Here is a 14,667-nt window from a genome sequence, read left to right on the forward strand (position 1 = left end):
AAAGATGATTTAAAAGCTAATATTACTGTCATTTTGAAATTTGAAAATATGAAATAATCATACATTCATAATTTTAAAAAAATTTGATGTAGATATTAAGATATTTTAGTCCATTGTTATAATATAAATTTCTATCAAAAAAAATTTGAACTTATGGCAAACAAAATAATATAATTTACTATTATTTGCTATTTTATTTGTTTTAATGTACTCCTAAATTAATTCCTGAAGTGACTGCACTACTTAATGAGAAATATTGAATGTATTACGTAGTAAAAATTCTGAAGAGGCAATTTCATTATTGGGGCCAGAAAATATGTACGTTGTTTGTAGGTGTCTCTAGTTTAAAGGTGAGTTTGTAAAAAACAATTTATTAAAATTATAATTAATTTCAGACTTGACTTGATCTACACCATCTTTATAATTTTATTATATTTTGCCTACTTATGACTAATTATTAATTGATAAAACAGTAAGTATACAATTTATGCATAGTATGAACTACGGTGCAATATTGTTTACTTGCCACGCTTCAGTATGAGTGTCAGCTTCATCAGTATTAATTTAGAATAACATCATACTCTGTATAAAAGACACCATATTTATTGTTAAGTACATAAACTTATTTACTAACATGTAGGCTAAAAAATAAGAATTAATTACACATATTCAATACAGTGTATATATAGAATTCCATAACAATAATGGTTGTAGCAACCATGTCACAAGTTAATCCCAATAATAACTTAGACATCCTTAAGAATTACAATAATTCCAAGCCAGGCTTACTAATAAAAGTGAGGACTGAAGTGGTTTTCTGTTGACTTATTGAGTCAAATATCAGCATTCCAAAACTACCAAAATGCAGGTGATTTTCGTCTCTGCAAATGATACCATCATTCTGTTCATCATTGGAACTGTTTATTGATATAATTATTCTCAAAGAAAGCAAATCTAACTGGTATCTTAAGTGTTTTACAGTCATAATAAAGTCAGAAGAAGATAATATAGACCAAAATGTACCCCTTTCTGTAGTAAAACAAACCATTATGAGTGCTACTCTAACTCAGTAGGGAATGTTCAGTATATTATTTATTAAAGAAAATTTATTTTTAAAAAAATAAACTTAGCAGAAAATAAACATTGATTTTTTTTATAAATTGTTAAACTGAAGGAAATTTTAATTTGTTTTAAACAGACAAGATTGTTAAGATTAAACTCTACAGATTCACCTTTTTTCAATTCTATTTACTTCTTTACTGAAATGACATATTAGATGACTTTAAGCTGTTTAGTTTATTACCAAAACCTATCTACAAACTCATCATCGTTATTTTCAGTTTGGTTGTGTAATTCCAATTATAAAATTTACATCTCTACTTTCTTTCATACAAAAATTTCTATCACTGTTAACAAATTTACTTGCTTCTGCTTCAGTTTTGTTTTTTATTTATTTGTTTACAAAGAAGTATAAGTCTACTTCTACTTCAACTAGTATTTCTGTTGGTTGAGATTCTCTGTTAAAAGGGGTTTCATATATATATATACATATATATATATATAAAATAAAGTATGAGAAGAAAAAACATGGATATCAAAGTAAATAAGAGTTTTAAAAGATTTATTTGTAAAAACCAGTTTTTTAAATTAGAAAAATAAACAAATTAAAATTCTTCTTTATGTTATCAAAATTATAAAAATATATTCTAATATAACAAGTTTCCACCTTTCTTTTTCTGTTTAGCCTCCAGAACCACCGTAAGGTATTACTTCAGAGGATGAATGAGGATTATATGTATGAATGTAAATAAAGTGTAGTCTTGTACAGTCTCAGGTCGACCATTTCTGAAATGTGTGGTTAATTGAATCCCAACACCAAAGAACATGGTATCCAACAGGTTTCCACCTATAAGTCTACAATAATCTAATGGTCTTTTTTTATATCAATCAGAAAGTGTATGGATAAATGTGATGAAATTTGAGAAAATAGAGTCTAAATGAGGTAAAATAACATGAAGTTCAAAAGGATATAATATTTAATTATCTTTGTACAGACTTTTGTTTTTATCCATGTTGTATATGATCAATTACCCATCGAGATGAGTGTATCTAAAAGGATAAAGAAATAAAATCTGGATTTTCCAAAGAAAAAAATAGAAACATGGAACTGAGTGAGTCCAATCACAACTTACAATGTATCAAAAATATAGTTGTGCATAAAAAAAAAAAAATACCAAACTGAATATAGCCTTATTAGACATGAAAACCCAAGAGTAGTTATTGGGTAAAAGAAGAAATTAAATTTATTGATTTTTGGGCGTGACTTATATCATGAAAATGGTTGTAATTCAGGCATCTGTCATGCAGATGAAATTTGCCTGGATAGCTGTTCTGGATATCTTAAAGAAAAAGATGCTGTAGAAGTACCAAAAGGAAATTTTGTAAAATGTATGTAAACTGTGTAAGAGTTGCAAAGGTAGAAGTAATTTGAAATTTCTATCAAAAATGTGATGTCAATGGGTTGTAGAAAAAGAGAATCATGCAAAACAGTTGTTTACAAGATCTATGTATTATAATATAACTTCTATAAATTTGTAAACAAGCTGTTGCATATAATTTCATGTTATTCTGGCTAGAGTTAACATTTCTCAGTATTTTGTCTTTGTTACTTAAAAAATTGGTTCAGAAAGAGTATTTCTTTATCGTAGTGGTAAATGCTACTTAATATGGTATTATTGCAGGTGATTGGGTGAGATATTTAATAAATCTTTTCAATTTAAGAGTAGTTTTACTGATCAGCCATCTATATGTGTTATTAAAACAATAGATAACTGATGCAAAGCATAGACTTTGAATGATAAATAGGCATTAAAAAATGTTCACTTCCAAATAAATCATCCAGCCGTATAATGACATGATAATGATAAACATACTCATCCGTATAAACATACTCATGATATTAAATGTTATCACAGATACTGCAACACGTTTGACCAGGTGTCATTGCTAGACACAAGGTTTTTAATATACATATATTTATGTGTATTATGCATTTTATGCACAATAATAATAATAATAAGTATATAATAATTATTTATGCCTTTAGTTACTTCCTTGTGACAATTGATTAAAGCAAACAAGTCTTGACATTTTTAGAAAAATTATTAAATTGACATTTAAGTTGTTATTAAGAACTTTGTTTTAAGAGGTTTATCCATGATGGACAAACAGAAAAATTAGATTTCACTTCAAAGGATTTTTAATTTTTGGAAAACTTAGGACACCCTAAAAATGCTACAACTGATGAAATCGTTACAAAAATCCACAATCCTGAATTAAATGATCGCCAACTGAAGATACATGAGCTTGCTGACATTGCAGAGATTATAGTGGCAACAAACTATCACTATATTTTACATGATATTTTGGGTATAAGAGACCTTTTCATGTGACGGATGCCATGTCTTTTAACAGTCAACCATAAACATACACAAAGTGATCATACTTTGAAAAGTATCACTTCTCAAGGATGTTGGTGACTTAATTAAACACAATTCCACTGAGTTTCTTTAATGTTTTACAACTGCATATGAAACATAAATTCACTATTACATGACAGAGAACAAGCAATTGGTAGAAGCAACTGAAAGTGGACCAGAGAAAATAAAAATGGTTCCATCTGCAAGAAAAATTATGTATACGGATTTTTGGATTCCCATATTGTGGTACTTATACACTACTACTTAGCAAAGGTATGACCATGATTGGGAAGTATTATTCTTCACTACTGAACAACTGAAGAGTAAATGTCTCCATCTCTCCACATCTGAAGTGCTTTTTCACCACAATAATGCTCCTGCACACATTATTTGGTTGTTGCTGCAAAACTTTGTGAGCTCTGTGCCAAAGTATTACCACAACTACCAGGTGTGGCTCTCGGTGATTATTTCCTCTTCCCAGATCTGAAGAAATAGGTCATTGTAAAAAATTCACAAATAAATAATGAGGTCAATACTGAGACAACCATTTATTTATTCTGTAGAGTTGGCCAAATCACATTTTTACTGAGGGTATTAAAAAGGTGGAAAGTTGATCATGTAAATGTATCCAATTACAAAAAAATTCTGAATAATTTTGTATTTTCTTTGTCGAGAACTTTCTGAATAATTCTTGACCTTGTTTATGTAATATCATACTTTCAATCTGTTTTCTTTGTCTTAATGTTACATTTTTAAATTTAAAAAAAAAAAATATTTTACATCAAAAATATGTTCAATGAAAGCTTATCCTATGTAACACAATTTTTTAACGGGTTCTATCCAAATTTTATATGAAAATAGTTGTATGAAGCAATCTTCACTCTTTTGTTATTACAAAATTTTAATCTCTTTTGTCATCTAACCTATATCTAGAATTATAAATTAAATATTGTAAATTAACCTAAACTCTAAACCAAGGAGTGAAAATATTTTTCACATAATAATAACTTTATTCTTCTTCAAATATTTTAATCATTACAGGAATCGATGACATACGTCTTCAAAAAGCATACTGTGGACTTTTATAAGATGGCTTACATTCAAATATTGTTATATGTGGTTTTCTAAAACCGTGCTTCTTGCTATGAGTATGGCTGAAATAATTTTTTTTAAAACTTGCCAGCTTTATTTAATTATTGCTTTATAAATAAATAATAGAATGCTTTAATCATTACCTTGAACCTTACAAAAATGTTTAGTAGGTTTATAGGTTTCCATATTGAATTGAGATAGTTTATACAATGCATTGTTTTCTGCAGAAAGAGGTAAATTAATTTGAATATTATTTATTAGTTAAGGAATATCTGTCCCAATTTTTCTGATGAATATGATGTATACAAAGCATCTGAAGTAAAAGTAGAGTTAGTAAGGTGTTGTTTTTCTTTGAGCGTAATGGTGTTCATCATTCAGCCAACAACTGTAGTGATAGAATGTAAATGTTCCTTTAAGGGGGTGAATATCACCTGTATGTAATAGTGAAGAAGATAATGAAAAACCAGTTCACTCCTCACCTACTCTGTGAACTTTGGCATGAATTGCTTTTATTGTTAGAGATAGCAATTCCATTTTTATGAGTAATTTTTGTCTTTTGTCAAGTCTCTATAACCATTAAATTGCAATATCTAACATACATCAGATTTGAAGGAAATTATTTTTGGATGAAAACTCATGAAACCACAATATTATCTATTAATAGTCTAAAAGTAGACTTACTAAGTCCATTCAGTGATTAGATTTATTTAATCATTCGTATCTGCTCTTCTTTTCAGTTTTTTAACATTTTATTAAACTGTAATCTGTAAGGCTGAACATAACTTAAAAAGTAAATCCTATTTAAAAATAATTAAGATAGTTGGTTAACTGAACCTGATATCAAAAATACGGATGGATTCAAGAAATTGAAAATATTAAATATGTAAAAATATAAGTAATAGTTGGAAGAAGATGCTAACTTGAAAGATTGCTGATGATTGTGGGATTGGAATTAAAATATCTTATTCCTCTTGATTTTCCTACTGAATATTTTCCAAAACATCATAGACCACGAAATCATGGCAAATGAAACACTATATGTAATTAAAATATATATTTCACAACCGCAGAAGATTGAATTAAAGATTAATAAGCTTTCAATTTAATGAAGATAAGTGAAAAAACTTGCGCAAGTTCTGTGAACAGTAGATCTTACTCATTTTTCAATGAATTTAATAAATTGAGCTCTATAATGAAATTGAATTATTAAATGAAAATTAAAATAAGTACATAGTAGAACACTTAACAGTAATTGATTTCTACATGGTTTAGTCAAAATACCAGGTGATTCAAAAAGAACTTCACAACTTTAAAAGCATATAATAATTTTTTTAGATAACTTACAGATTCGGTTGAGGTCTTATTTCAGCAAAATACATCAAATTTTGACTTGTGTAGTTCATTATGACTGAATTTGGCCACCAACACTGTCACCAATGTTTTTTTAAAAATAGTTACATTTACTGGTGCAAAACATGCTCGCTGTGTGTTTTGGTTTCATAATTTGTAGTCAGCAACTGCATTTCAGTGTAATTTTCATAGAGTATGGTACAAAGCCTACTAGTAGGCATACAATTTACTCTTGGCACAAAACCTTCGTTGAGACAGGTTGTTCTGTTAAACATACAAAATCACAAGGATACCACATGTCCTTGAAGCTGCTGTGGAACAACTCAGAGAAAGCTTTGCACATAGTCCGAAGAAATCAACTCGATGTGCATCACATCAGATTGGCATTCCACAAATGACTTTAGCACATATTACATAAACAACTGCACTTGGCGCCATACAAACTAACCATGGTTCAACATATTAAAGATGATGACAAAGTTGCTCGGCTGCAGTTCTGTGTGGAAATGATGGATAGAATTGCAGACAACAATACAGTTTTAGACAACAGAATTTTTAGTGATAAGTAAACATTCTACATCAGTGGCAAGGTGAATACTCATAACTGCCAAATATGAGGTAACAAAACTTTGCAGTGCATTTGTGATAGCCCTATGGTCAATGCTTTTTGTGCCCAAGCAAACAAAGATTGTACGGCCTGTTACAATCTTTGTTTGTAACAACTATAAATTTTCTAATTCCTCAGTTAGACAATGATGACCAAGATGGAGGCCATTACTATCAACAAGAGGGGACACCACCTTACTACTGCCTAGAAGTCAAAGATTTTCTTGATACTTAATTCCCAGTCAGTGGTTTGGTCGTGAAGGCCCAGTTGCATGGCTACCTAACTCCGCAGACTTGAGCTCACTAGATTTTTTCTTGTGGGGTTTCATTAAAGACCGGGTTTATGTACCACTTTTGCCTGCTGATCTTTTTGAGCTAAGATTTCGAAATAACACAGCAGCTGCAGAAGTATGCCTGACTTGCTGGCTACTGTCTGGAATGAAATCAACTTCAGGTGGGATGTATGTCACATTACAAATGGAAGCCATATCAAACTAAAGTGAATGTTGGGTGACAAATTTTAAGTTATCTCAGTAAATTTTTATATGCTTTTAAAGTTGTAAAGTCCTTTTTGAATCACCCGGTAATCTTACTGTATGAATAATACCACTAGTGCTGTTTCCAGGTCTATTGGACATCTCTGTCAGGCTACTGACTGTTAAAAAGTTACTTCTACTGTATCCCTTTTTTTGTAAAGATGTCTGAGAAGAAATTATAAAACTAAATTTATCAGAAACCAACATAAAATTAAATATTTATTAGTACAGAAAACAACATGATGCTGTACAATAGTAGGAGAACAGTTTCAACGATGGCTTGGCTCAAAAATGGACTAAAATGTGAAAAGTAAAGTCTGTACTTCAACTGTTTAGAGAAGATTGAAAATATACTATGTTAATTGTAAAAGTAGGTCATATCAGGAATGGTGGGGAAAACTACATGTTCAGCTACATTAATGGTGGCCTTGTAATGGAAATTTTTCCTTCAATGCACCTCTACAGCATCCCTATTTAAGAAAGATATTAGGTATAATTTTGAAATTGTAAATATCCTGAAAAGTTATTATACATTTGTCATTCCATCTAATAGCAACAAACCTTACTTAGAATTTCATTAAAACTGGGAAATACATTTGACTATAACTGCTGCACAAATAGATAACATGTCTAAAAGGTAGAGTTAAAAGGGAGTTTTGACAAATAATTAAATTCATACTTGTTAAATAAATATGTGTTTTTCATAAAAAATAATTATATAAACATATGTACATCTTTAGGTGTAAACAATACTGATCAGTTGTTTTTCAGACAGTTTAATCTGAAGTAAAATATTACAATTTAAATCTTCCATAAAAGTGTAGTTAAAAAAAATCATGCTGAATTGTTAAAAAAATATTAACTAAAGATATATTATTCATAATAATTTTAAATGATCATAAAATGGAGACATTTGAAAAGTTACCGTTAAAAACATTCTTATAAATAAAAAATCCTAAACAGTCATTTAAATGGTAAAGAATACACTTTTATAGGGTTAGCCTGCATTAAAAAATGGAATATTAAAGTATTAGCTTTCATTAAATGCCATAAATTTAAATTATGTCAGCAGTAATAGAGCTTATATGTAGTACAAGCCATTTAATCTGAAATAATTTGTCTCTAGTTGTAAGTTTGTCTACTAGTATTGTACTGTATGTTAACTATACAGTACAATACAAATAAAAAGTCTTAATATTAAAAAAAACCTTTCAGTAAATTAAAAAACAATGAGGAAGCTTGTCTGTCAGGTGTATTCTTAAGATATACTTTGATATATTTTTTTAAACAATTTATTTTTCTAATTGTATGTATAACTGATTTCTTAAATTAATTAACAAACCGTAATAAATTAGCTTCTCCAGCTATTATACAAAGCTAAAACAATACTAATAAGATATTCAAAACAAGTTTTATGAAGTATGATTAGTTCCTTTCCCATTCAGAACCATAAGTAACTTATAATTATTTATAAAATAATACATTATTATATAACATTATTTTTATATACTGACTGTCTGATCAAGTTACTTCTTTAAGAAGGATAATGTCATTATTTTTGCTAAAGAATATTAGTAGCATTCTAGATTTCTGAGCATAACAGAAAATAGAAGTGTCATATTACAAAGAGTTATTACACTTCTCATGAGTTTTACAACTCATGAGAAGTGTGCTGAAGTTTTCAGTTCATGAGAAGTTTACAAGAATGGTGTCATAATAGACCACAGAGTTGAATCAGGTTGGAAAAAACAAAAAATTTGTTAAAGAGAAATAAATTACATTGTTCTTCAAACAAAAGACGTATGCGTACTTGATTGTAGTTTAACATTTTTTGAGTAATAGACCCAATTAAGGGTTTTCAGGTTTTTAATAGTACTCAAATAAAAAACCTAATGAAGAAATAAGAGTGAAGAAGAATGCTATTTTACATTATCAACATTTTTTCAGTTTGCTAGTGTAGTGAAGGGGATTATAATCATAATCCCTACCTTTCAAATGTGCAGTGTATATGGAAGTTCATATTAAGGTGTTTTAATTTCATAATAAACATTCTTTATCAAATTGATTATATCTAGCTGCTAGGATGCAATCTGGTAAACTATTTATTATGATATGAAGCCCTGTGTAGCCGTGAGGAGGGACCCCATAATCTATAATGAATTTAAAATGTAAAAATCTTTCAATTCTAGATATATCCACTATCATAATAAAATGAAAACGAATGTTTAAATAAATGATAAATTATCATAGGAGGAAATCTTTAACCTCATTAGCCAACCTTATTTGTTTTCACAATATTGAACTTGCATTTTTATCCGGAACGTTAGAATCCAATAATACAAATTCAAAGCCGGCCTCCATGGCACAAGTGATAGCGTCTTAGCCTTTCATCTGGAGGCCCTGGGTTCGAATCTTGGTGAAGCATGACATTTTCACACAGCTACTTGGCATTCATCTCTTCCTCTCAAAACTCCAAGATGAAGCTGAGAAATTTGAGACTACTGGTATATTAGAGATTGTTATCTTTAATGTTATTTTATCAGTTTGAGAGATCATATTCTATAATAATTAGAATAAGCACTTTCATTAGACAGAGGGATCCATTAATTTATTTAGAGACGTTTCAGAAAATCGTTAACATTAAAATAATTTCCACTTGACCACTCATTCTCAAATTTGTAGATATTATTTTTCAAGATCTTTATGGGACCGACTATGTAGCTTTTTCTTCAGTGGAATTTACGACGGTACTGTCGTTAATGCCATCTGCATTTAAAGGTTACGAAACTATTTAAAAAACGTTTTTATAATTATTAATTATATAATATTTGATTTAAAATCAGTCAAATGGGTGTTTGTACATTAGATATTGTTTATGTGAATGTAAGTTTTCATTTATATTTACTATTTATATAATTGTGGCTAACATCTTCGTTTGCATAAGTCTATAGGTCGAATACAGTGTTTTCGCTATGCTGAACGACAATTTATTTCTACTATTAGATCAAAATCCATTGATTGATATAATTTATGTTTTCGCTGATCATGACTAGTTTTAACTAATGACAAAGGTAAGCATTTCCTGAGGTAGGATTTTAATTAGATCAATCAATGGATTTGAAAAGTACTTTTTATGTAAATTGGTTAGTTTACATTAGCTGGTCTCAAGCCACGAGTCAATGTGGCGAGATCGCATTGTCGGACCGTGTGGGAGTTCCTTGATACGGTTGCTATGTTCAACCGCCATCAGTAGTTTACTTAAAGGAAAGACTCCTAACGTACTGCTGTGGGAAGCTAACCTTGAGATATATGACTGACCACCAGTCAATGGACTACAAGCGCTTTAATATGGTGGACAGTTACTTGCTGGGATTCAGCGACCTAGGCGTGGCGGCGAATTGCTGTCTTAACAAAGTAAATTTTAACTTATGGATGTCATATATATTTTAAGTACTTGACGGGATGCGCCTATCCATTTTAGTAAATATATTACAAATGGGCGGTTGGGACACGTAAGCCAGTAGTGAATGGTATCGCGCTTAGTCCGCTCACGCTGTTAGGTAAGCTCTAGGAGCTATTTAGGACACTGGTGGCTAAACTGTTTTGAGGCTCAGCAGCCGTTTGTGGTACAGACATTCGGTCTTATGCTTTAGGGCGACCGAATGGGGGAGAAATGCCAAGCAAACCAATACTCAATTTCTGAAACAGTTTATTTTTACCTTAAAACAAACTATAAAGTAAAAAAAAAAATGTAATTTTAATTTACAAGGGGTACGTTACGGGTACCAAAGTTAGTTACTTCCTTGATGATTGGAGGTAAAAATCAAAATAAGTTTAACATAGTGTTAAAACTAATTTGATTTTAGATGTCCAAAAAGTTAACATTTTATTTCTTTAGTTTATTTAAAAGCCAATAGGAGCGCTTCTTGAGTGAATTTAGCGCTTTTTTTAACTGTTAAATCAGCTGATTGTATAGGTTGTCGCAGTAATAACCTCTAAATATAGAGTAGAGACCTGAAGAAATAAAAAATTGCAGGCAAGTACAAGTACATATTTATATTTATTTTCTATGCCTTTTAAGATTTAAATAATACCTAACAATTTTTCAGTCGTTTTAAAATTGTTTGTTCCGGGAAAAAATGATAAAATTTAATAACGCAATTAGATTTGCTTCGTCCTCGTACAAATTAGTTTTTAATATTTTATAAATTTTAAATTAGTAACGTTGCGTATGCAATGATTTTAATCTATGCTCTGTTAATGGTAAACCGAACCATCATGTGTAATGTGAACGTTTCCATGAAACTTGCTTCAAAACGTTTTCAGTTTATCTGAGGTTTTGAGCAAATACAACAGAAAACGTTTTGAAGAAAGTATTAAAAAATTATTTATCGTTCTGTTTTTCGTTGCAAAATTGTAATTTAAAAATTAGCAAAACTAAATGATTGTTTACACTTATATTTTAAAGTGAATCTTTTAGTTTGAATTCCACATACATAGATAAGTATATGTACTGTAAAAATTATAATGTAAAAACAGTCGATTAAAAAAACTTTTTTAATCAATTGTTTTTACATGAAATACAATAAAGAAAAAGTATCTTAACCCGTGAAACTTTATATTTAAAATTTTGAAAAAATTGTTTATTCAACAGTTAATGTCACTAGTTGCTCAAATAGTTTAAAGCATATTGTTTATCTTTATTTGCCACACAATTTTAAGTTATATGTATTTTGTATATTCTACATCCTCAAAGACTCAAGGACTTTTATAATAGTACTGGTTTTACTTATAGCAGTAAATAAAGCAAGTAGCAGCTAAACAAACACTTAGCAGCTTCTTGCTTTATTTATCTTAATCAGTGCATTTTCTACAGTTTTTGTTCAATACATTAGCTTAAGTAAATTACTAAACATAATGTCTTTAATATATAACACTACATAGTTAGTGTATGAATCTTCTGGTGAGAATTTTACCTCTTGACTTATTTTTTCATTCTAGTTCATTTTAGCTTGCTAATTTTTAATTTCTTAGCCTAGCAGATATTCAACATTATTCAATATACTTTTTTTAAAATCTATTAAGTTTGTTCTTCTCACTGGATGTCTACTTGGCTATTACAGAGATGTTTGATAATGGAAATTTATCTTGTGTTCAGCAAACTGTGTGCTGTTATAACTATATGACGGAGATTTATAATTAAATACAACAGCCCATGATATACATGTTGATGTTGACCAAAATTGTGTAAATTTTGGTCATCAACATGTAAGCATAAACTTATGATGTACATAAGGTTACATTTTAAAGTAATTGAAAAATTTCTTTGCGATTTCCTCACCACCTCTGAGGTACAGCAAGTGGCGCGTTTTTTTTATAGTGCTATCCCCTGTAGGCCTAGTGCACTGCTTTTTATTTGTGCAACAATTACATAGATAATACAATTACATCATTAATATCTATCTATAGTAGTCTTAATTGCATCAATAATTTTTATCTATAATACAGCAATTACATCAATAACTTCTAACTAAATGAAAGTCCATGTTTTGATAACCAATTTTCTGTTTTAAGAAAAATAAAAATAATATTAAATTACACACATTATTAAACCTATTAATAAATATCACTCAATGCCAAATTAAAAACAATAGTTTTCCTTGAATACTATGTATGTTCTTTCTTGAAAAATAAGTTTATTATAAACTATTTTTTGTTTGAATTTTTTCACTAATGGTTCTGATGTTCATTTAATGAAAATTTTTTATCCCTCTAACTTTCCTTTCTTCTTAATTTTTTACTACAATAATTTCATTTATTCACCTAAGCATCATAATCGTGTAGTTTGTATGAATTGTTATTACCATTAAAATCTGTACCATATCAAAATAATGAAATCTCCATTTTATCTCATATGATCTCTGTCTTAAGATACTATGAAATCAAAAAATAACCAGAAAAATATTGCAAAAATGTACATAACTTTGAGTTTAAAATGTTATCGCTGATCCGAAAAATCTGTATTATCAGCATTCATCAAAGGAAAACAGTATAAATTTCTTTTTAATTTCATGTTCTCATCAAACTGGGTTTTAATATTTCCTAATATTAAAACAATCACTGAGTAAATTGTTAACTCTTTTTTGAGCTTTTGTACAGTAGCTACACAAACCTCATGGCTTCCCACATTATTATTGATAACAAAATTGTACTTTTATCATCCATATTTTGATATCTAATAATTTCTTTTGGAGAGAGACAGTTAAAATACTTTGTTTTCTCTTTTCATCAGACAAAATGTCAAAATCATGATCATTTTGTGTTAAAAATGCTGCTTGGTATGATGTTCAACTAGCATGATCCAGAGGTAGTGCCTTTTAAGTTATTGCTTTTTCCTTTAACCTCTTCCTCTTTTCTAATCTGTTTCTGTACAGCGATAACTTTTTCAATCTGGGATAGCAGAATAATAAAATAGTAATTAAAAAGTTAAATGTAAAGTTTTAAAAAATCTGAATAATTATTAAAGGCTACCTTTTTGACAAAGAAGTACATCTTTCAAGTATGTTTGCTTCAGATTTTAGTTGTTCAGATATAAATTAATTTTTCATTATTGTATAATTAGTTTTTTAAATATTAAATCTATTTATAGTTACCATGGTTTCATTCAATTATTATATCTTTTTATTTTTAAAATAATTTAATAAAAATAGAAATGTAGTCTCCTAGTCCATTTAACCTATAAATTGTAAAATTTATAAGAAAGGAATAAATAAAAAATTGGAGTATAATTTGTACTTTATTGAACATGTTTACTCTTTATAAGATTAGAAAACTGATATGAAAATCTTATCATGAATTTTGATTTTAGGTAGATATGAAAATAGCAATACAGAACTAAGTTCCTAATTTTTTGATAAAACGCTGCTTTATTATATATTATTCTCAACAGTGGCGGCTCATGTACAGGCACTGTGGAACTGCAGCACCTCCTCCTATTTCCACTTGATGTTATCGATATCATTTAATATGAGTCCTTTTTTCTTTATTTCTTTATACTTGAGCAATATATAATCCTTATGCTTAATGTCAGTAGCCAACCCCCAGTTTATAAAAAGATACAAAAATCGTTATATGGAACTATACACTTAACAGTTCCAGCAGCGTGATGTTTGGTTGTTGTGTGCATGCACAACAGCCAAACACCACACATAGGAAGCTGCATGTGAGGCTGTGAGGGAGAGAGCACTGTCGCTCCCGCAGTGCTAACCCTGGCGTGCTGGTGGAAAGTAGTTTTTTATTTACTCCGCATGTGTATGGAACATTCCTAGTTAGTTCCCTTTTCTAGTTTAGTTTGTGAAAGAAATATGAAAGCGGTTTAGTTGTTTTTTTCACTAGTGATCCGAAGATGGTATAAAGCAAGGGCGCTTTGATTGCCAAATTTGTCCAAAAACATGCTGGAAAGGTGAAAGAGAAGGTAATAAGTAAAAACTAATTATGTACTTGGTTCTGTGAACATAGAAATTTAAATTAAGCACCATTGGACTACGGTGTTTTTAAGCAGTCATGTTATTAAGTTGTCTAATAATACTAAAAAATAACTGTAT

At 29.3% G+C, this 14,667-nt stretch overlaps 1 protein-coding gene across 2 annotated transcripts in view; it reads left to right on the forward strand.

The window, feature by feature from the left end:
- Positions 1–206: 206 nt before the first annotated feature.
- Positions 207–14,667, forward strand: part of WRNexo (WRN exonuclease) — a 36,293-nt gene continuing 21,832 nt past the window's right edge. Inside the window, exon 1 of one of the 2 annotated variants that reach the window (XM_075375404.1) lies at positions 207–350. In XM_075375404.1, the coding sequence (XP_075231519.1) occupies positions 261–350 (90 nt within the window). In that variant the 5' untranslated portion in view covers positions 207–260. Of the gene's footprint in view, positions 351–10,719; positions 11,100–14,667 lie in introns of those variants that run through there. The other variant, XM_075375406.1, reaches the window with a different exon arrangement.

Source organism: Lycorma delicatula, chromosome 9 (assembly GCF_047948215.1).
Source record: "Lycorma delicatula isolate Av1 chromosome 9, ASM4794821v1, whole genome shotgun sequence".
Taxonomy (NCBI): Eukaryota; Metazoa; Arthropoda; class Insecta; order Hemiptera; family Fulgoridae; genus Lycorma; species Lycorma delicatula.